The 21,182-nt window shown below is 36.7% G+C and overlaps 1 protein-coding gene across 5 annotated transcripts in view; it reads right to left on the bottom strand.

Moving 5' to 3' along the window:
* The window catches only part of FTO (fat mass and obesity associated), a 237,463-nt gene that overhangs the window by 126,573 nt on the left and 89,708 nt on the right, over positions 1-21,182 (bottom strand). For 4 of the 5 annotated variants that reach the window (XM_017833584.1, XM_017833581.1, XM_017833580.1 and 1 more), the window contains exon 8: positions 8,662-8,786. In XM_017833584.1, the coding sequence (XP_017689073.1) occupies positions 8,662-8,786 (125 nt within the window). Of the gene's footprint in view, positions 1-3,544; positions 3,595-8,661; positions 8,787-21,182 lie in introns of those variants that run through there. The other variant, XM_017833583.1, reaches the window with a different exon arrangement.

Here is a 21,182-nt window from a genome sequence, read left to right as displayed (position 1 = left end):
CTGTATTTTGAGAGCCTGTTTCTCAATCTTTTCAAGATACCTTTTGTTTCAATTATTTCTCTCAATTTCTAATCATATCACTGATGTCCACCACTATTAGTTTAACACCTTTCCACCCATAAGTCCTATCTGCTCCACCACACTCCGGGCTAGAGAAGCTCTAAAATACAGCAATGTGGAAATATGAGTACTCTCAGTCACAAGCTGGGGGTTGCATACTTCTAGAAGAGTTCTCAGGTGGTTGAGTTACCGAATAGTAGGATTTTCTTGTTACTATTACATATGCTTTAAGCACTGTTGCCATTTGGGGCTACTGTCATTTACCAAAATAAGACAAAGAATATGAAAACAATGCATGTTTTGTAACAGGTTCTCAAGTTCTATGTTTTTACAGAGCCTCTTAAGCTTACGAAATGCCAACTTCCTTTTTCAGTTATTAAATGATCAACTATGATGATGTTTAAAATAAATTCACATCAATGATATATTACTTATTGAAAATTCAGACAAAATAAATTGAACAAATAATAATAGCTAACTTAAACTGTTCAAATGCCCAAAAGATCTCATTAGCAGTGAAAATAAGCAAGTTCTATTCTCCAGTTTATACTAGTTTCTCTGATTACTTGATACACCTCCAACCCATTCTTTGACCTCCCCATGGACTGCACTTCCCTCTCGTCAATCCTGTTAAGATTGTCCAGTAATTTACCCTGCCTCTCTCCCAGCATATGATTATCTGTGCATGCTACTATAACTTTAATGCAAGCAAACTGTGGAGCAATGCAGACTAACAGCCTCTTTCTGCCCACAGTCAGCCACGACACTCATTGGCTTATCATCACCTCACAACCACAGTCTAGACTGCTTAGAGCATTCTCAGCATCTTGCTCAATTTCTACATCCATTTAATTTTTGGCTGCTCCAAAAATGCCAGCAAGGGTACCTATTAGTGTCAGCTGTAGCAGTTGCTTTATGTGATATACACACCTGCCTAGTAGGGTTGGAGAACCAATGCATTTTACATAGGCCATCAAACACAGATACCCAACGGGAATAATCTCTGGCACTACCTACCTGAACCATATTTAAACTGTTGACCTGAAAGCAAAAGGCTTTGTATTTCATTGTCAATCCCTGGAGCCATCAAGTTCTATGCATGTGGAAAAACTAATAACACAAAGCTGACAGCATTTAAGACTTAAGTCATGAACTTATGTAAGCATCTGCTCATCAGTGGTGCACCATGATCAGCACACCATTTGGCAAGGGAACCCCTTTATGTTACCCTCTGTTTTGTAAGTGTTGGTAATGTACAGATTATTTAACGCACCTCCAAATTAAATTTATTTAATTCAGTCTTATGACAGATAAAGCTGTGACAATAATGGTGATAACATTTACAGTAAAGTCCCATTTGGATAAGGCTTCTACTATTTTACAAAGAGAGAATTCTGGTTTTAGACTCTTAATTTTAAATGTCTAGTTTTTAGAAAAAGTTTTAGTTCATACTGTTTGCCAGTAGTTCAATGGACATGTTACATACCATGACATCAGCACATTTTGCTGAAGGCAGAGGAAAGTATGGATTGATATTGCATGAAATAAACCTCAGTGGGTAAAGAGAAATAAACCCATGATAATTTTTCATTCACTGGACCACTCACACTTTATCCCTAGTCTATAACACCAGGTCTTTAGCTAATGCAGACAGCTACAGAGCACAGTACAACGTGGAGTTCTCCCAGCTTTTCTCCTTTCCCCCTGCCTCTGGGAGACACCATTCTCTCCTACAGGAAAGATGACAGCTGATGCTAATGCTACTTTTTGGTTCAACTGCCTGATGATGTGGCTAACACTTTGTCTCCACAGATTATAAATTTGTCACCTCTGTGATCTAGTCAATCTCCAGTATCCTGCAGCCTGGAAATGCAATAATCTCAATTTCCAGCATGCAGGTCTCCCAGTGGTAGTGAGAAAATCATTGTCAAGGCAATGGAAAAAACAACACTAACTATCCTTCTTCTACTGCAATTATGAGAGCTTACATAAATAAGGAAATGTCACCCATGATGACTTTAAAAGCCTGTCAAAGTAAAACCAAACATAAAAATAATAAATCATCAAATGCTCTCTGATAGAGTGGGAAAATTCTTTATCACTTTTTTAAACTTTAATTGCACTATAAATAAGGACTAAATTTGTGTCATTTGCCAGTTTTTGAATTGCCATTGAATTATCTTTCAAAAAACCCATCTAGCACAACAAGAAGAAAAATCAAGAAATCAAAAAAGGAAAATGTCAAAGAAGTTTGATTCAGTTGTTATTCAGGAATAGGATGATGCATCTCTCTGTGGCTTTCAGAAGTGAATCATTAAAACTGAACTAAAAGATAAAGCAAACTCTCAGAGCAAACAATCCCTGTGAAGGGTCTTAATGAAAGAGTCTGACGCAGACAAAAGCCAACCACAGAGCTGAAATTCTGCAACTTTTGTTAGACTGCCCTGTAACATAATTTGGTTTAGGTCCCTACACCAAATAACTTTTTTTGCATCATATTTCCTGCATATATAGTGACATCACAAGGTAAGAAGCAGCATTTTCTGTAAGCAGCCACAGCTTGTAAACAGATAGTCTTTTCAAGGGTAAAGGGTCAAGACAGTTTCAAAGGAGCAGCTAAACAGCAGCATTTAATCAAGCCGCATTTCCATTGTTCCGTAGAGTACTTGCACCTATTGATCCCAAGCTTGGCTGCTTCAATGACTCCTCCATACAAGGAACACAGGTGAAAGACAGAGGCAGAAAACAGGAAGGGTCACGAGAAGCAAAAGAAGTCTGGTAATAAGCAACTGGAGAGAAGTCAGAGGTCAATCAAGGCAGCTGATGTCTAAGCATAACTACAGCAGGAGACCTGACAACTTCATTGAAGCCGCAGTGTTTTTCTACATTCATTTGAAAGCTGCAAGGTTGGTTTTCAGTCTGTCTCAAAGCATCTTCTTGATTAACATACAGTACACAGGATTACTAGCTAAGCCACAATTTACTTTCTGCACACAGTCTAAGTACATTTACTTTCTGAAAACCTGTTTTAGGTTACATATTGGATGCTGAACAGTTTCACTTTCTTCTTTTAAAGAGTATACACACACATACAAAACAAGAATATCAGAGAATCCAAATATATTTTTTTTCCTCCCTGTGATTTCCAAAACGATGAATGAAAATTTTGGTCTATGCTTGTTGCTAACTTACTCAGTATCCATTCCTGCTGACACACATTTTTGTCCAGAGAGGACAACTATTAGGAAAAAACAACCTACTGGAGATCACAAAGCTGTATGTACTGAAATCCTTCCTAATTTCAGAAACATGGATCCTGGATTCCACCATATGGGAAAAAAAAAAATTCTGTCATTTGTATGTTACGCAAAGAGACCACAAAAGTTTTAAACAACCCAAATACTTCCACTCACTCTCAGCCAAACTTTGATGCCTCTGCAGTTTGTCTGTTAAATTTTGGAACTAGTGTAGATCCCACTGCAGTAGTTTCTGAAGATTTCACATTATTTCATATACTTAATCTTCTTTCCAGGCCTGTGAAAGGGTAAATTCAGTATTTGTCAACCAGTCTTTCAACTGGTATTATCACATTTCATTTAAAAACTAGCATTCAGTGAGTTCCTCAAAATACACAAAGTCTGAGACAAAAGGGAAGAAAAAAAGCTCCAATTTTCCCAAAGCCCATGCTAACTTCTTAACCCATCACCTTTTCCTCTGTTACAGAGAAGACACGGTCCTTCTTTACATCAACATCACTTTCTCTTACTGGAGCTAAAAAGAATAAAAACTACCTCAATTACCTTCTAAATTGCGATCTAAAATTCCAAGGTATAAAGAGGTTAGTCGTAAGAAAAAAAAAAATGAACTTTTTCTTCAAAACAGAAAATAAAATATATAAAATCCTCCTGTTTGTTTCTCATTTAACATGCATACTATTTTAGGATTCCACTCTAAGATTCTTCATTGTTCTCGTAGAACAGAACAGCGTTATCACAGAATAGGACTCAACTGTCACAGTAGGCACTTACAATTTAAATTCCTATATAAATATCCACACAAAAATCCAGATTTCACTGTTGAGAGCTGAGTGCCTTCACAGTGTAACTGCTCACTGTAGCTAGAAAAAAAAACCCAAAAACATACCTTTACACTGTTATGTCAGAACTGTGAGATCTAAGAAGGGGTTTGACAAAGGCAAAAAACGCTGAGGAATTATAGCTCAAGTCTGACTTGAAACCTGAAACTAATATGATTTGCTGTGAGTAAGAGGTTCTTTCTTTCAGTGCTGTGCAAAGATGGAAGAATATAACAACTCCAGAAATATAGTGACCCAGTCTACAAAATATTATGGGTTGTAGGATGACCTCATAAAAATAGATTTTTATTGTGTTATTTCAATGATGCAAGGTTATAAGTTATTGATTCTTACAAGATATAATCAATTAACACTTTTCTGCTGTTTATCTCACGAACCAGAAGAATTTTGTGTTTACTTTGGTACAAATTATTTATTGAACGTTTATTCTGTTTTCACTATGTCAATTTGTCATTACATGATGATTTAGCGAGAAGTTAAGATTTCAGAATTTGGCTGAGTAGCAAAACTATGAAAATACAATGATCATAAATAATTTATCAAGCTTTCCATTCCATTGTGTCTTTCTCCCAAACTTAACATTTTCCAATATGTGGTTGAACTTCCCCTAAGACAAATGGTACAATTTCACTGAGGAAAATAGCAAAATGGACATTAGAGTCTGTGTCGTAATAAAATCATTTTGTACTAATAAAATTTTTCCATTTAAAAAAAGACATATTTTAGGAATGGTTTAACCAACCATATTTTTTCCTAGCAGTCAATAACTTCAATGCAGCTAAACACTACTTTAAATTAATCTATTGTTGATTTATTGATGATAAATTAGTTTGGTAGAAAATACACATCTATGAAAAATACAACAAAAACCAATTAAGCAATTAAGTGCAGTATGTCATGCAAGCATTAAAGACAATGTTATTATAACATGATACAAGTTCTATTCGGAGAGATAAGAACTACAATTCTATATAACTGTAGTCCAGTTCTCTCAGGCACTTACTGGTTGGGAAAAGTGCAACAACCTCTCTTGAAATTCAAGTACTTTTTTTTTTTTTTTTTGGCCAAACTGTTTCTTTATGATATAACCACTTTTCTGGTTCCAGTTAAAAAGTAAAATAAAAAATGGCAATAGCATCATCAACGGGGAAAAATATTAAGCCCTTTTCAAAAAATTAATCAGGTGCAGATATTGAACTGTACTTTTTCATCCTTTGTCTCACTTTTCAAATGATAATTTCTTCCACAGTCACCATTAAATCTTGATCTATTCCAGCTCTCTGTATGGGTCATTGATTCTAGATGTACCATGGTTATTTTTAAATGTTTCCCTTTCGTAGAGAAAAAGAGGGCTGTCTAGAGCCAGATGGGTAACTTCACACTTCATTTATCAAACCAAATGCATTAGACTCCACCCTCTCTTTCCCACTATTGCTGTTAAATTTCCATATAATTTGGTAGCAATTTTCATTATCATACAGTGACCCTAAAAAGTCTATACAGGTTTGCATGGTTAGTCCAAAATTCACAGCTGTTCCCTTCACCGTCTATTTGCTACAGTAGAATCCAAGGTTCCCCTCGCTTTATAAGGTGAACAGTGACCTTCTATAAGGAGAGGTCAAGAAGGGGTCAGTTCAAAGGGCTAGAGCAGCTCTTTAACAGCTATAACAACCTGTCCATCAGGCACTATCACGCAGTATAAACAAATCTGGGGCTTTAGAAACTCTGGACCATTTCTGTTAACACTCAGAAGACATTCGCTGAGTCCTACCTGAAGTATTTTGGATCACTACCACTCAGAGAACAACTTGAATCCCTAAAAGACCTGCTCAGATAGTTGAGATACTGACATCTTTGCCTCAAAAGTATATGAAATGCTGAGCTGAAACACTAAGTATATGAAACACTAAGCACACTGCCACGTGCTTTGGACTGTGGAGCTGAAATAAAATCTCAAAGAGTTATTTCAGTTCATTAATATGCAGAAACACTGGTACAACTTTAAGCACATAACACAAGAGCATGCTTTAACCATGTAGATACATATCAGAACAGTCCATATGCCTTTCTCTGAGAAAGGCTAAATTTCTAAAAGTTCAATCAATTTGTATTACCAGTTCTCAGCCTGTCATTTCAGGTGTTAATGACACAAATAAAGCACCAGAAAGAACAGAATGACTACAAAACTCTACAAAGACCAAATACAGAGTAAAGTTTTTTTCCAGCTGCCCTCCCTTCATTGACCTAAATTTCTTGAAGTTGTACTGTTCATAATCTGCTCTCTAATGCACAATGTAAGGTAATTAGAGTCATCTGTATTTAACTTCCACAGGAAAAAAATTCTATTATCTAATCTAGCTGATCCCCTGATAGCCTGTTGAAAGTAAAATACTGTAACCTATTGCCTGCCCTTTGACAAGTGCTAATTATTTCCTGTCCAAGCACATTTTTCTCATGTAATTCCAAAGTACACAATAGACTGATCTCTAAAACATGAGCAGCCCTGCTTGTACCACAGCGGACGTTTTATAACTTTCACCACCGTGTGCTCGATGGTTACCACAGCCAGTGTTTCATTCCAGACATGGAGCAGGAGCTTTGATGAAGTAAAGTGAGGTGTATGGTAACAGCCTGTTTATGCAGCTCATATGGATGAGACTCTCAGATAGGTCACTGGAATGGGAAACATCAAATAGAAAGAAAAAGGATTATGGATATTTAATACTCAAAGGACACTTTCTTTCAGAACTTTCAAGGCACAATGCTCTTGAAATTTTCTTTCAGGTGTTTAGTTTTAAGAAGGCCTGTACTTCATCTGCTTGTGCCTCTCCCCATCCCCCAAAATTGCAGTGCTGCTCTGTCAGGGACGAGGCTACAGCTCCAACTGCAGCCCTGGCTCCAGCCTTGGAGCACTCCAAGCAGCAAGCAGAGGCCAGAAACACAGAAACCCACCTGATCTTTAAATTACCCCCAATTGCTATGATTTGTGATGACTTCATATATTAGTGAATTATTGTTAAACTAAAGGAACACTAAAATGATATTCCACTCATTAGAATCCTCCTCTTCTGGTTCACAACAAAGATGCACAGAATGTCCCAGAAAAGCCTTGAGTGATTTCCCCTGTCTCCAATGTGGCCAAAATGTTTGCACTATTTAGCAAGCACAGTGATGGAAGGCACCCCCCCCAAAAAAAACCCAAAAACCCAAAAACCTCAAACAACTAAAAACTCCTTAAATTCCTCAAAAAAAAGATAAAACTCACATGATAATATGGACAATATTTTACTCAGAGATCTTAACTGAGTAATACACAAATAAACATTCCATACTCATAAGAACACAAACTTATAAAATGCAGCCTCTAATCTGCAAAATGATTACATGTTATAATGCTTATATTTTATCTAAAGCTTATAAAATATTTCAAGTCCACTCACTGTAACTGTTTGGAACAGCAAAGACACTCAAGTGTCAGACCCAAAATCTACAGATTGCTTTTAAAAAGTTATCTCAGAGTTTTCAAGAACTACAACAAACCACAAAAGAGCTCCCTTAAATGGAATATTTAGTGCAGGTAAAAAAATAATGCCAATTAAGGGCTAAATCTCATTAAAAAAAAAAACACAAACTCATGTACAAATTCTGCATTAAAAATTACTTTTTACTAAAAACTGTATTTAATTATAAATAAGAACACCTGGTTTAAAAGAAAAGCTGTACATTTCGTAGAAAAATTTCATAGACTGATACTTAATGTAAATCATAAACAAGAAAATAATAAGAGATTATGAAATGAGTATAAATCTAAAGCTTTTAGAACTAAATGTGGAAAAGGGTGACATCAACTCGTTTAACAGCTAAAGAGAAGGACATAAGGTGGCATATGGTGGAAATTCTGTTTCTATTCACTTATTTCTGAACAAACCAAAAGTATAGTGTAGCTGTAGCTTCCAAAATGCATTAAGGCTACATTCCAGTACCAAACCTTTCCAAATAGAAACAAAAAACGCCTTTTTAAAATTGTTGACCTGATCTATTACCATGGCAATGAGTTCTATTAAGAAGTACATATAATAAAGCAGTCATAATATGAACTCCAGCAATACATACACTCATGCCAATCTCACCCAACACAACCCAGTTAACACCAGTTGGATCCCACAGGAAAATGGCAGGATCACAAAGAAAGCAGCCAAGCAGCGTGTCCATTAGCATAGCATGCCAGCAAAGAGCATTGCTCATATTGTCAGCAATATATGGAAAACCTCAGGGCACTTGAGGTGGCACCAATCCTCAAATATATATATGTTGCCTCAAGCTATTATCAATGGCCTCCATTATGTGAGCACAGTAAGGGAGCAGTCTACCCCACAAAGTAACTCTGAAATCAGAAGCAGAAACACTGACTATTCCATTCAAGGAATTACTATTTGAACAGTGAAGATTTTGAAAATTGTTTGAAAATGTCAACTTGCAAGGGGATTTATAGGAGTGCTTCCCACCTTACTGTCCATTCTTTTCGCAGCCTCTGTCGCTCCTTGAGGACTAGCAGGAAGCAGCTGATGGTTTCATTCCTTTGTTCCTCAATTTGTTGTTCTTTTCTAACTTCAGAGAGGACCAGACTTGTCTTAAAGAGAGGAAACACATAAAAATTATAATCTAGAAATAGGAAACAATGTGTAAAATTAATAAAAAGCCCATAAGCAAATAAGGACAGTAAATCAATAGCTTTTTTTATTACAGTTCCACTGCTGACAAATCAATACAGTAAATGATGGTTAGAAATGGCCACCATATATTTGGTATTTAATCAATATACATGGCATATAAGGTAAACCTTAAAATCTCATTGCCTTAAGTATCACAACAAGACATTGTGCATACTAGGCATCATTTTCTTGAGGCGTAGTTCCTTTCTTTTCTAAATATTATCTGGTATCAAATAATATTAGAAGTTTTTCTTCAGTGCATTTGTTGGGGGATTTCCCTCTCCCCATTTGCTCTTTGGTAAAGCTAATGAAAATACCTGTTTTTACTATATCTTCTGAAAGGAATTTCTGATGATGTCCCCATGTTCTCTTTATCATTAAATATTTCAGTTAAACAAGTAGAAAAATATTTTCACGCAGAGAATAAATTAAAACCTACTAAAAATATACATATCTGTAAATGCAATTGATTTAAGTCATCTGCACAGTATGATGACACACAGTCTCTGCAGACTGAAAGTTACTGGCCTTCCCAAATGTTGTGTTGACAGTTAACACTGGCGTAACAAAACTGCAGATCTTCCTATCATCCTTCATCCAGCCAGCAAGCTAACTCTAAATTCATCACTCCATCTTTGTCTTCACTAACTCACTCACACACCATTTTCTCCCCTTCTTTCCCCCACACTTCCCAACCTCTGCCAACTTGGGAAGGACATGGCACGTGTTGATGCTCACACTGCTGACCAGCCAGATGTCCACCAGTGCACATGTGCTGACTTGATGTGCAGCAGAGTAACCATGGCAGAGTCAATGCAAGTGTCTCTTCCTTCAGTGAAGATATTATATTGTCTTTTTCACCTTAACCAGCCACTGATATACACTTAACTGTTTTTGCTATTCTAACCTTCAGTCACATGTTCTGCAAACATATCAAAGTATCTAAATGCTTTTGGGAAGGATGACAGAATAGACAGAATGCTTGCACAAACCTATTTTTTTCACAGTAAAGGAGGCAAAAAAAAAAGAAGTTTCTAACCTGAGGAGTTGCATATGTGACTTTGAAAACACAACTTAAACATAACTAAGAGCTGCAATTCCTATTCCCAGCATAATCTCTCTTATAGGAACAATGTGACAAAAATACATGGCATATTGCCTCCTCCTCCAAATTACATACACTTTACATTCTGCCCTGCCCAACTAAAATTCCTCTGGGGATCCTGTGAGAGAAATGATTGTTATTATCTTTAGTTTGTGAAAACAGGAAGATCTACCCTAGGTCTGAAAGGTTGTTTTTTTTTCCATAAGAGACAATAACATGCAGATTATACACTTCTTAAGCTACGTAAAGTAGCAGTAGCATTACTACCTCCATGGTCGTTCCATGAGACAAGCATGACAGGGTTCATAGAGACAGAAAATAATTTTATTGTACCAACATCTGATGACAAAGAGCAAAAAGCATCTTTCTCCCCACTTCCCAGTTCTATCAGTTGGCCTACCAAAAGGCATTAGCCCATCATATGGGACTTACACATCAAAAAGAACATTTTCTTGTAAAAACTCAAAATGTTCAAAACTCTGTCTATACAGATCACATTCTTGACCCTGCTTTGACATTACAAAGCAAACAAAAAGCCAGAGAGCATTTTCAGATAAGGATTCCCTGACATGGGTTTCCCTTGCACTGACCTACAACATCTTTTCCACAAGCTCTAATATCCGCCAACTTCAACAATCCTGACCTTACAGCCTCACTTCCAGCAGCTGCACAGTTTAAAGCAGGATTTGATAGAGGACTTCAGCACGTGAAAACACACATGAGATGATGTACATTCTTTAATGAGTGTAAATTAACACTCCTTGTCATTCACAATAAATATACCTACTAAGGCTTTAACTTTTATATTTATCATGTACAAGCCTTGACACAGCACTACAGCTACAGTTTCTCTCTATTATAGGATGATCAGACCACAGCCATACAGCTAGACCACAGCCCACCAAACTTCCCTTTCAGAATCCTTGGATGGCCACATGAATCACAGCAGGACAGGGAAATCCACTGGCGTGCCTACTTGTCTCTGAGACTGCAGTAAAGTGCCAAGTTTAAAGATGCTCTGCCTCACAAAGCTGAAAGAATAGTTATTTGCAGGCAACAAACATCAAAATCCCCAAAATAAGTGATTCACAAGGTGCAGAACATGGAGAACTGATAGTTCCTAAAGAATTTTTAGTTAAAAATCTAACGAAGAGAGGATGTTATTAGATTGTTATCAGTCAGGGATGGGTGACCACTTCTCCAAGTAGTCACAATCCCATAATGCTATCGTATGAATTCTGTGGACCTGGTCAAATTGTAAATTTGGTTCTGAGTTCCATTACCTTAAGTCCCCTCCATCTACAGGAACATCATAACTCTGGAAACTGAACTTAATTTAATTTTTACTGAGAGAAATTATATTGCTCCAGCCTTCTGTTAACACCCTTCATTTATGTGGTGATGTGCATAGTCCAAGTCAAATGCATAGTTTGACACTGACATCATAAACGCTTCTTTATTAAGCCCTGTGAGAACAGTTGCAGCTACCTAGAGGGTGAAATACTATGATTAAGCAACATACAACAATAATACATAGCTATTCAACTGATTTACTTGTTTTCTAGGAGTGCTGAGGGCAGTGAGGTTACCTGGAATGTGAGTGCAGGGCTTGATGTGTAGCTTATATAGAGGCATTTCTTAATAACTTGCTATTCTTATAATCTCAATAAAAATCTCAAATTGTAACAAATAAAGCACCATTCTGGGTAAAATAATATTATAAAACATGTTCCTTTGAAAGGAACATGTTCCTTTCTTTTCCATGTAACTTGTTTGGGGATTTATTTTTAACAAGGGGATTTTATACCTTGACTGATAAAGGTCAAGGGTTCAAGAAACTCGGTCAAAGATGTTATCAGCTGGGAAAGCCATTTCCTCACATCAACACTGATAAAAATCCATCTGAAACCCGGCTGATACCACCCCTTCTCTAGAGAGCAGGAATGACCTTCTGAACATCACTACAGTTGCACATCCCATCAAAGAAAATCTGATCTTGTGTCTCAATTCTTTCAATGACAGATAATTGTCTGCAGAGGCCCCCTTTGCCCAATGCTGAGTGAAGCCTTCACATTTCTGAACTGGACTCAACACTGACTCAGTGTTTTTCAGCACACATGGGACTGCAGGACAGTAGAATAAATAAACAAGGCAACCAGCCCTACAGCCTGTCTTATCTCATCCTTGTGTTCACAGAGATTCTTGAGGGTGGTAATGTTTACAAACTGTTGAAACTTTCTTTCTTCTGCTTCCTGAGCTGGCAAAAACATATCCTGGACAACTTAAGCAACGAGATTATGCAAACTGCTTATCACTTGTGGGAAGCAACTCCTTGTTTCATTGTTCAGCATATCACTTTAATAAGCAGCATTGTTAATATTTTCAGTAAATCTTACTCAATTCTCCTTATAGATCTATTAATGTATTTAAAGCCTTTCCTTGTAAATCCCAAATGGCATGGGTCTTAAAAACAAACACACAACCCACCTCTCAAAAAAGCCCAAAGGTATACACACATATATCTTACATATACATATATAAAGTGTGCCAATCCAGCCTTCTACATTAAACATAGTATCTAGGAAACTAAACTCTTTGACTTCCTCCTGGTACAGCAGCAGAACTAATCTAATGCTCTACTGACCTATCAGGCAGCATCCATCAGAGTATCTTCTCTCATTATGTAAGAAAGGAAGGTACTAAGACTAGATTTTAAGAGACCAACACCCTATTCCCTCTCATTCCCACCGACAAAATATATCAGTTAGATGGGACTGAATTGAAGCTGTTATAACCAAGCCTTTCTATTCACCCAGGAAATACACTCAAAATTAGATACGTAAAAAATCTAAACTAGGTTTTTTAACAGGATTACAGTAATATTTTTTTTCTTAGATACACAGCAAAAGAAACTCTGTTTTAACATCCATAGGCCACCACCCTGCTGAACTGTGTGTGTCCTGGGTGAATACTATGACATGCTTACACACATGCAAGTAAAAGCAACATCTAAACACTCCAAACCCCCACACTGGTACATTTTTGATCTTCTAAAGCTAGATTTTTCCTTCCTTCAATACAGACCTCTTGAGGAGCCAGACTTAAGGTTAAAAACACTGTATAGCTGGAGACATGAAGCCTAGTGTTCTGTCAAACAAATTAGCCTTCAGTCTGAACTAAAGTGGCACTTGGGACAGTTTGCCTCTTGGTTCTACTTTATTGGGTCAACAAATCAGATTTTTCACTCTTAGATTTAATTTACTCACCACCAGTTTAAATAGGATAAGTTTCTGAATCTTTAGCAACCACTCCTACTTTAACATAGCAGTTATCTCTAAAAAAATCAATAACTAATACAGAAAGAAAAACCATAAGAGTAAAATCTGTAAGCAGAGATGAAATGTTGTTCTGTATCTTCCCTGTTATTTTTGTCATTTTATTTTGCTTTCAGTGCAAAAAGTATCCTGATGAAATTCTACAAAACTAGAACATGGTGCCTTTTAAAGGGTTGGAGGAAAAGAAGCTGAAATCTATTAAGCCATGTTAATTTAACATGTTGTAATTCCTCCATAATAAAAAAAGCTAGTAATTGCTTACAAAACACTGCTCATTTCTTCTTTACTTTTAAAATACAATCAAATGCACCCATTTTCATTGATACGATGGAAACAGCCAGTATGGTTTAAGTTATCACCCAGTAATTTGGGCACATTAAACCCAATTCTCTGCCTTTTGTTTATTAATCCACTATGCCAGATATCACAGCTTCACTCAGCAACCCGCATGTTTTGGATGATATTGAAAAATGAGTCATGTTTGTCAAAGAAAAGTTTTTAAAAAAAAAAAAAAAAAAAGGTAAAGAGGAAAAAAGTGTTGTTTATAGAAGCCAGCTGCTCTGGCTTCGGCGCCAGCAGCTCCTCATCCTGCTATTTTACGCTCGCAACCCCCACTGCCCCCACTGGCACAGGTACAACTAAATGTTGACTTCAATGCTTCAGAGAGCACTCAACTGATTCTGTACATGATTAATTGCCAAAGACATGGCTGACCATATGGAACAGAGAAAGCATCAAGTAATTCATACTTCTGTATATGATCATTTGGCCCCTGTTGTTTTAATGTACAGGAAAGAGCTAGTATAGCACAGACCTGGTGTCTTGCCCTTGACAGCCCATTAAGAAATCTCAAAGCACCTAGTTGAAGTTATGCTGTTGGCTTTTCAATAGCAGCCTAATAAAACAGAAGCAAAGCTTTCCAACTAGTCTTAAATCTTTCACATACAGTACATTAACCACTGCTGCTAAAACAACTGGTTTCTTATGATAGGAAATGGGATTTGATTTCTAGCCTCTGCATACTTACTGAAAGCCTTTTTCTGACCTTTGGAGGGTTTACAAAATCATTGTTCGTTTTTCCTGCCATTTTCCCGGTTTCTTGCCATGGTGATCCTAATAGATTTGTTTAAGGTTCAGTACATTCTACTCTTACTAGCTGTTATATGCAAACTGTACAATGAAGGTAGGCCCATGGGAGCTGAAAGGAAAGAAATTATTATTAACTATTTTCTTTCTGGGAGTCAGAGAAGTCACTAAAACATCTAAAACATAATTTACTTTTAAGGAGCCTATAAAACAAAACAAAAAATTCCTCAAAAGAAGCAATATACTAGTGTGTGCTTTCTCGTATCAGACTGGAGACGAATCATCAAATTTCATTTGAAAAGGAAAAGACAATTTATTTTACATCTGTAGTATTCTCAAGGATTTCTAACACAGACCTCAAGTAAAGAAAAGAGTGCAGACTTGGAATATATGTCAGTATCGTTAACTGCTTTATATTAGTTTTATCTACCGTTAGCATCTTTCCAGTCATGCACAGTCAAAGAAAAACATTTAAATAATGTTTCCCTGTCAAAGCTCTTAAGATGACAGTGCTAAAAAGTTAATCCCCATCCTCACAGATCTTCTGGCAGTCTTGACATATGTTGGCAAGGATGTATTTGCTGGCACCTTCCATTAGAAAATATTTACACAGAGTTTTCTTGTCTGAGGATTTTCTAGTTGACTAAATGATCCTCATGGTCTGAAGGGCCTTATGTGGGATACTGTAATCATTGGACATTCATCAGTGGTAATTTCCCAAGCTGCTGAAAATTCAGCTAACACTATTAATACTCCAACAAAACACATGCATAATCCACAAGCCAACATGAAACTCCCTACTGTTCTGGTTATTGATTGAGAACTTCCAACGCAAAACCAGGTTTTAAAGTCAAATATTATGTCTATTTTAAATAAAATATAAAGGAATAGAAAATTTTATCAAAGACGTGTAATTTTTGTAGGGTAAAAGGAATGAAAATTCAAGTTGCTGATGTGAAACCACTGCTACAAAGAATATACATTCTCTTCTAGTATTATATTCAATGGTGCACATCAAAACTAAACAAGTACATAACCCAATTATAAAGCAGAATGCTTAAAGTCAGACATATGTTTAAGCTCTATATACAAGTCTACATGCATTAAAATGTTGGCAGCCCTGCCTCCCTTTGAGGTATTCACTGCTGACAGCAAAGGATGAATACCTGACTTGATAGATGAGTAGTTTGACCCAGAAAAACCTACAGTGAGTAGATCACTTGGACTTTTTCAGAGAAACTGTAGTCTTGTCTGCACTAGAAAGTTGTACCATTTATCTATACCTGTGGAGCTAAAGCAGTACATTTTCTAGTTTTATGAGTTTAAAGGTCATAAATTAAACCAGGTAGAGTTGACTTGGAAATAACCATTACTTTATGCCTATATAAGTGTATTTCTACTTGGGTCTTGAACCATATATTTAGGAAAAAGGAATCCAAACAGAAGTAATGACCAAGTAATTTTTGGTTACTCTGGCATGCCACAACTGAATGAATTTCCAATTTAGAAAAAAAAAAAATCCTTTTTACTGGATGATTCACTGTAGTTACGATGGATGTCTGTAAGATACTCAATACATACTTACAAAGTAAAAAAATGTATAAAGATCAACACTTTCTAAGTATTTTTGCTGCACTAACTGGTTTGGCAATGTTCTAAAGGTGAAGTATAACCCATCTTATCATGAAAGAGCAACCAAACCACTCAAGATATTTGGAATAAGAGTGGCTTAGCATCTTCAGATGTATGGGTGAGTGAAAGGTTACCCTTCAGCCACATTCTCCCAGAGCATGGCCCCTCCACCTCTGAATCATCAATAGCACAAAGAATGAGGCAGGCCTACCATGCATAGTGGATTATATGAAGTGTAAAACATTGTGGGGAAAAAGCTTTTGAAAGAAGTCAAGAAAAAGAAATCACGCTTGCAAGAAGATCCAGCTGACAGGCCAGTCCCTAACAAGTGAATATGTTTGAAAACATTGTGAATGCAAGAAAAGAACATGCCTTTTGTTTCCAAACCTACAGTGTGTCTTTACCCCAACTGTTGCCTGCATGGCTGAACATATGTTTTCTGAGCAAGAACTGAAGCAGAAAGTGTTCTTTGTTATAATTCACTCCTTTGTATACACCTCCCTTTTTCCATTTTGGTCACATGCAAACAGTAGTTACGCTGAACACTTAAGTTCTGAAGGACTGCACAGCAGTGTATGCTTCAGTGATTATTTACTATTGCTGAAATCAGTTGAGCTAAGATGCACTACAAGACTCACTTGGCTAATCTGCACTCTGGACAGCTTATATTTTGCAATGCTGAATCACGCCAAGTACAACCTGCACATGCTCGCTCAGCCAGCAGTCTGAATTTCATCATCAACAAATATGTGCAGTTCTCATAAGCACTGAAGAACCACACAACAAATGGTTTTATGCATTCAAAAGAACTCAAAAGAGTACCCCATAATTTTCTTAGCATCTCAAAACTAACATCATCATCTATGAATAATTTAGGGTGGGGTAGAGAGGAAAAAATTATGGACTTTGAAGCCAGAAGTAGGTAATCCCACCTCACAAACACTGAAATGAACTGAAGTTCAAATTAAATACTCAAATAATTTTACTAATTCTAATGAAATAATTCTACACATAAGCAAGGCATTGCTTTGACTCATCTAATTTATACTGAAGCCCTAATACACTAAGCTACACACAAGCTCCTCTTAAAATATTTACAGATGAAAACTTGTACCGAAATCTCCAAACTAGACCCCTGGCCCTTGTAGCATTCAAAATACCAACTGGAATCACTAAAATTAACATTATTGTCACAAAAACAAGTCTTTTTAAACATCCACGAAGCATGAAGAAAGATGGAAAACAGTGAGTGCTAGATTCTGAATTCATTATTGCATTTTTATTTGTGACTACCTTCAGTGTTTAATTAAATGTCATGTTACTGATTTCCTTGAACAGCACATCTCAGTATCTATTTAGCATGGAAACGCCTAGAATATCAACATTTTCCTCCCATCACTGAAGCCACTACCTGTTGCTATGAAGCTACTTACTGCCTTAGCCATAACGCTTCCTAACACAATGTGTACTAAAATATAGTTGTGCAGAAATTCAGGGTGTATTTCCCATGTCATTAGTTTGACTGAAATAATTTAAAACACAGAAAGCCACGTTACAGAATGGGTTAAATGCTGCAGAATGAAGAAGCTGGAAGCCACAATCAAATGAAGCAGCAAGCCACATGTCCAGAAGTGCCTGTGGGCATGCTTTGTCTAAGACACATGCCATAGCAGAATAGCAATTTAGTACATATGCAAGATAACCACATACAGCTGAATCGTATCTTCGAATGACATAAGGGTTTCAATGCCTTTATCATCCTCACAGCACTAAATGCACCGGGTCTGTGGATATCCCTGTGAGAATGGGATTCTCACCATGTTGTTTCAGAAATGAAGTTTTGTCACACTTGGCTCAAGTAACAGCTTCATTACCCCCAGTGACACCATGGCACGCCGTTGTGAAGATTTAAAATTCATAATCATGTAAGTGCAGTAGTGATACAAGCTGTCATGGCCAAAGGGACAGAAAGAAAATTTAGAGCACACTGCTGGGAAGAGTATAGGAAATAAAACCAAAATAGAACCTCCTACACTATATGTACTTAATGTACAGGGAATATGACATTGACAAGCAGCAAGGAGAGCACTACCAGATATTGTTATTAGTTCATTATGACAACAGCATTTGGAAATACACTTTTCTAGAAGCTGTGATCCTTGTTTCTCAACTGAAAACTAGGCTGATTTCAGTGCCTTATCCTCCTCCAGTTTTGCTACAGTACATAACTATATTTTACATAAAACCACGTGCTAGGCACTTCACATATAGGCCACGCAAATGGTGATGACGTGACATTGGGGATGTGCAGTGTAAAATGTACAACCTAATGCAATGTACTAGAAAATTGAAAAAAATGGAGGCATTGACAAGGGAGAAATACAGAAAGGTCTATTGATTTAACTCACATCAAACAGTTGCCCAAAACATACCATCACTATTTTGGATTCAGTCCTTACAGTAAATATGGATTCCTCCTGGAAGAGCAGGAAACTATGTAGTCTTATATCTCTTGCATTCAGAGCACATTTAGGAATAAAGTCTTGCACATCATTCTGACTTATTAGAGCATAATGATACATAATCCTGTAATATATGTACATGCCATCTATATATGGACACTAAGTTTCCATTATAAGTGAGGAAGGGGAGTATGTCTTACTATAGCTTACTAGTATATAAAGGCAACACGAATCTTACAAGAAAAAAAGACAATTACAGAATTAGTTCAGTAGTTCAGGTACACCTACAATGCTAAATAAGCAATGCTTCACTATAGTTAATGTCTGATCAAACTTACCATCCTGTAGGCTCAAAAGAAGTCTACACTTTTTTCCAGAATAAAAAAAACCAAAAACACATAAAAAAAAACCCAAACCTAAACAAATCACAAATCACAGCTCCTCCTAAATTAAAGAAAATTAAAACTCTGCCTAATCTTTTATGTGTATGCCCATATTTGCTGTATACAGACACACACCAGGGTACAACACAGACAGTACACCTGCAGTCACTGTTTTGTCACATCCCGCTTAATTGCAGCATGGAATCATGGAGCTGGAACACTAACACACAGTACACCCAGGCAGACCTCCACCCCTTCTAAGGACAGGTCACTTCCACAGAGGTTCTCATCCTCTGGAGACACTCAGCTGCCAACTTCCATCATGCCAAGTACTCAGTAACATTTTCTTTGCTATTTATTTTTCTTCTGAATGCAATATATCGGTAAAACCTACCCTTTATAAGGCTGTTAATGCCAGCTATAGGCAGCTATTGATTATTCTGCTAGAGTTGTGTCCCAGTAAAACACCATGCTACAACACTGAAGAAGTATTTAAAGATTGAACATCCAACATCCAATTTGCAAATTTCACTATATCAGAAAATATTACATACACAATTTTCATTAATGTCACAACATTCAGTCAGGGAAAATAAACTTTCATCATATGATTCATGTGCCTAACAAAGAAAACAAACAGTGTGATCATCAGATCACTGTGAACATACACACATCGATTACTCTCTGAAACAAAAGTTGTGTGCTGAGCATTCTGGCTACTCAGCAGAGACGACATCTGCATGATGTGCTCACAAATTAGGACAAAGCCATTTGGAAAACAGACAACACTGTTACCCCGTGGCATCCCACAACAATGCATTCTGTTACCCTGCACCACGACAGTCACAGCTGCTGCCTCACCAGTCACTACCACGTCCTTCTACAGGCACGTGAAACAAGATATGGGTTCTCAAGTTCAGCTGCAAAGTCCAACTTAAGAGAGAGGTCAAAGGTGGCTGACTAATCACCTCTGCACTCTTCCAGAAGGAACTGTTAATCCACAAGTAAAAAAGCAATGTCAAGGATGTATTAACACAAACTGGCTGAGCATCCTTAACAGACACATAGGGAGTACATACCACAGTGGAGATGTTCTCCACTAACCCGAAAAGCTTTTGGATCTCCTGGGTTGCTGAAGAAATGAAAAAGAGCAGTTTGTGGAGAAGGGTCTGACTTGTGTTCTCTCATACAAAAACTTCTGCCTTTAAAGACACATCATGACAAGCCATGCTAGGGTTCTAAATCTCCAGTTAATGTTACTGTCTACCTACTTCACTTTCTGCTTTACCATGACACTACAGGGCAAATCACACTTCTCACCAGAGTCCACATGTAAGAGGTACATTCCATTTGAACAATCATTCAAACTATCAATGTTGTATATATAAATATTTTTCTTCTTAAAGAGGAAAACATGCCATTTGATGAAAACCTGGTGTCTCTCTTCAGCATTTGAATTCTGGAGTTTCTGTTCTTTATTTTTTTCCCCTTTCAATTTTTTATTTAGGATATCATTATGCAATCTTTTTACATATATCAAATCAATTTTCAGGGATAAATATATTCATTTAGGAAAAAAAAAATCTAAAACATTTTCACTAGAACATGGACTGCCTTCTAATAATGTTTGATATTTTTTGACATTCATAATAAATCTCTTGTCAAGACTTGTATTTGTTGTATGCTTATTTACAGTCTTAAATGTTCTACATTTTGTTGTTTCACAAAAAAGTTTCTTAAATGTTTATCAACAGAACTACTTCCCAATTAAACTACCACAATGTTCTTGAGTGTTAAATAACTTTCTTTCAAGGTTGGCAGATTTCATCCTGTTTACAACTAGTTGAATCAGTTATTCTCATACTGGAGAGAACACTAGATACAGTAAGTTGTTCTTACCAGAAATGAAGTGCAAGAAAATTAAAACCCAAGACAGAGTTTATCTCTCCAAACAGCGTAACTAAGTCCATAGCAGTTATGAGGAAAAAGATTATTTTGATAAGCATCTGTGAAAACATGTTGTCACAACATTTCTGTCTTAAAACAGAGCAAGAAAATACAGTAAACCTAAATTCATACTGAAGAGTTTTCATCTCAAGAAAGTCATTATTTTTGTCTCAACTGCAAGCTAGAAAAAAACAATTTTCTACCTTGATTAACAAAGTTTGAAAATCAACAAAGTACTATTTCTACTAAGCTGCAACTTGCTGTATTCAAAATGATGTTTTGCTTTGATAATTATGTATTACTGCATCTTCTAGACATAATCCTTTCTCCTTGCCTTGTTCGTTCAGTGTTTATACTCTCGGTA

This window comes from Lepidothrix coronata, unplaced genomic scaffold (assembly GCF_001604755.1).
Source record: "Lepidothrix coronata isolate B3197 unplaced genomic scaffold, Lepidothrix_coronata-1.0 Scaffold217, whole genome shotgun sequence".
Lineage (NCBI taxonomy): Eukaryota > Metazoa > Chordata > Aves > Passeriformes > Pipridae > Lepidothrix > Lepidothrix coronata.
This window is presented reverse-complemented; position numbering and strand designations above follow the sequence as displayed.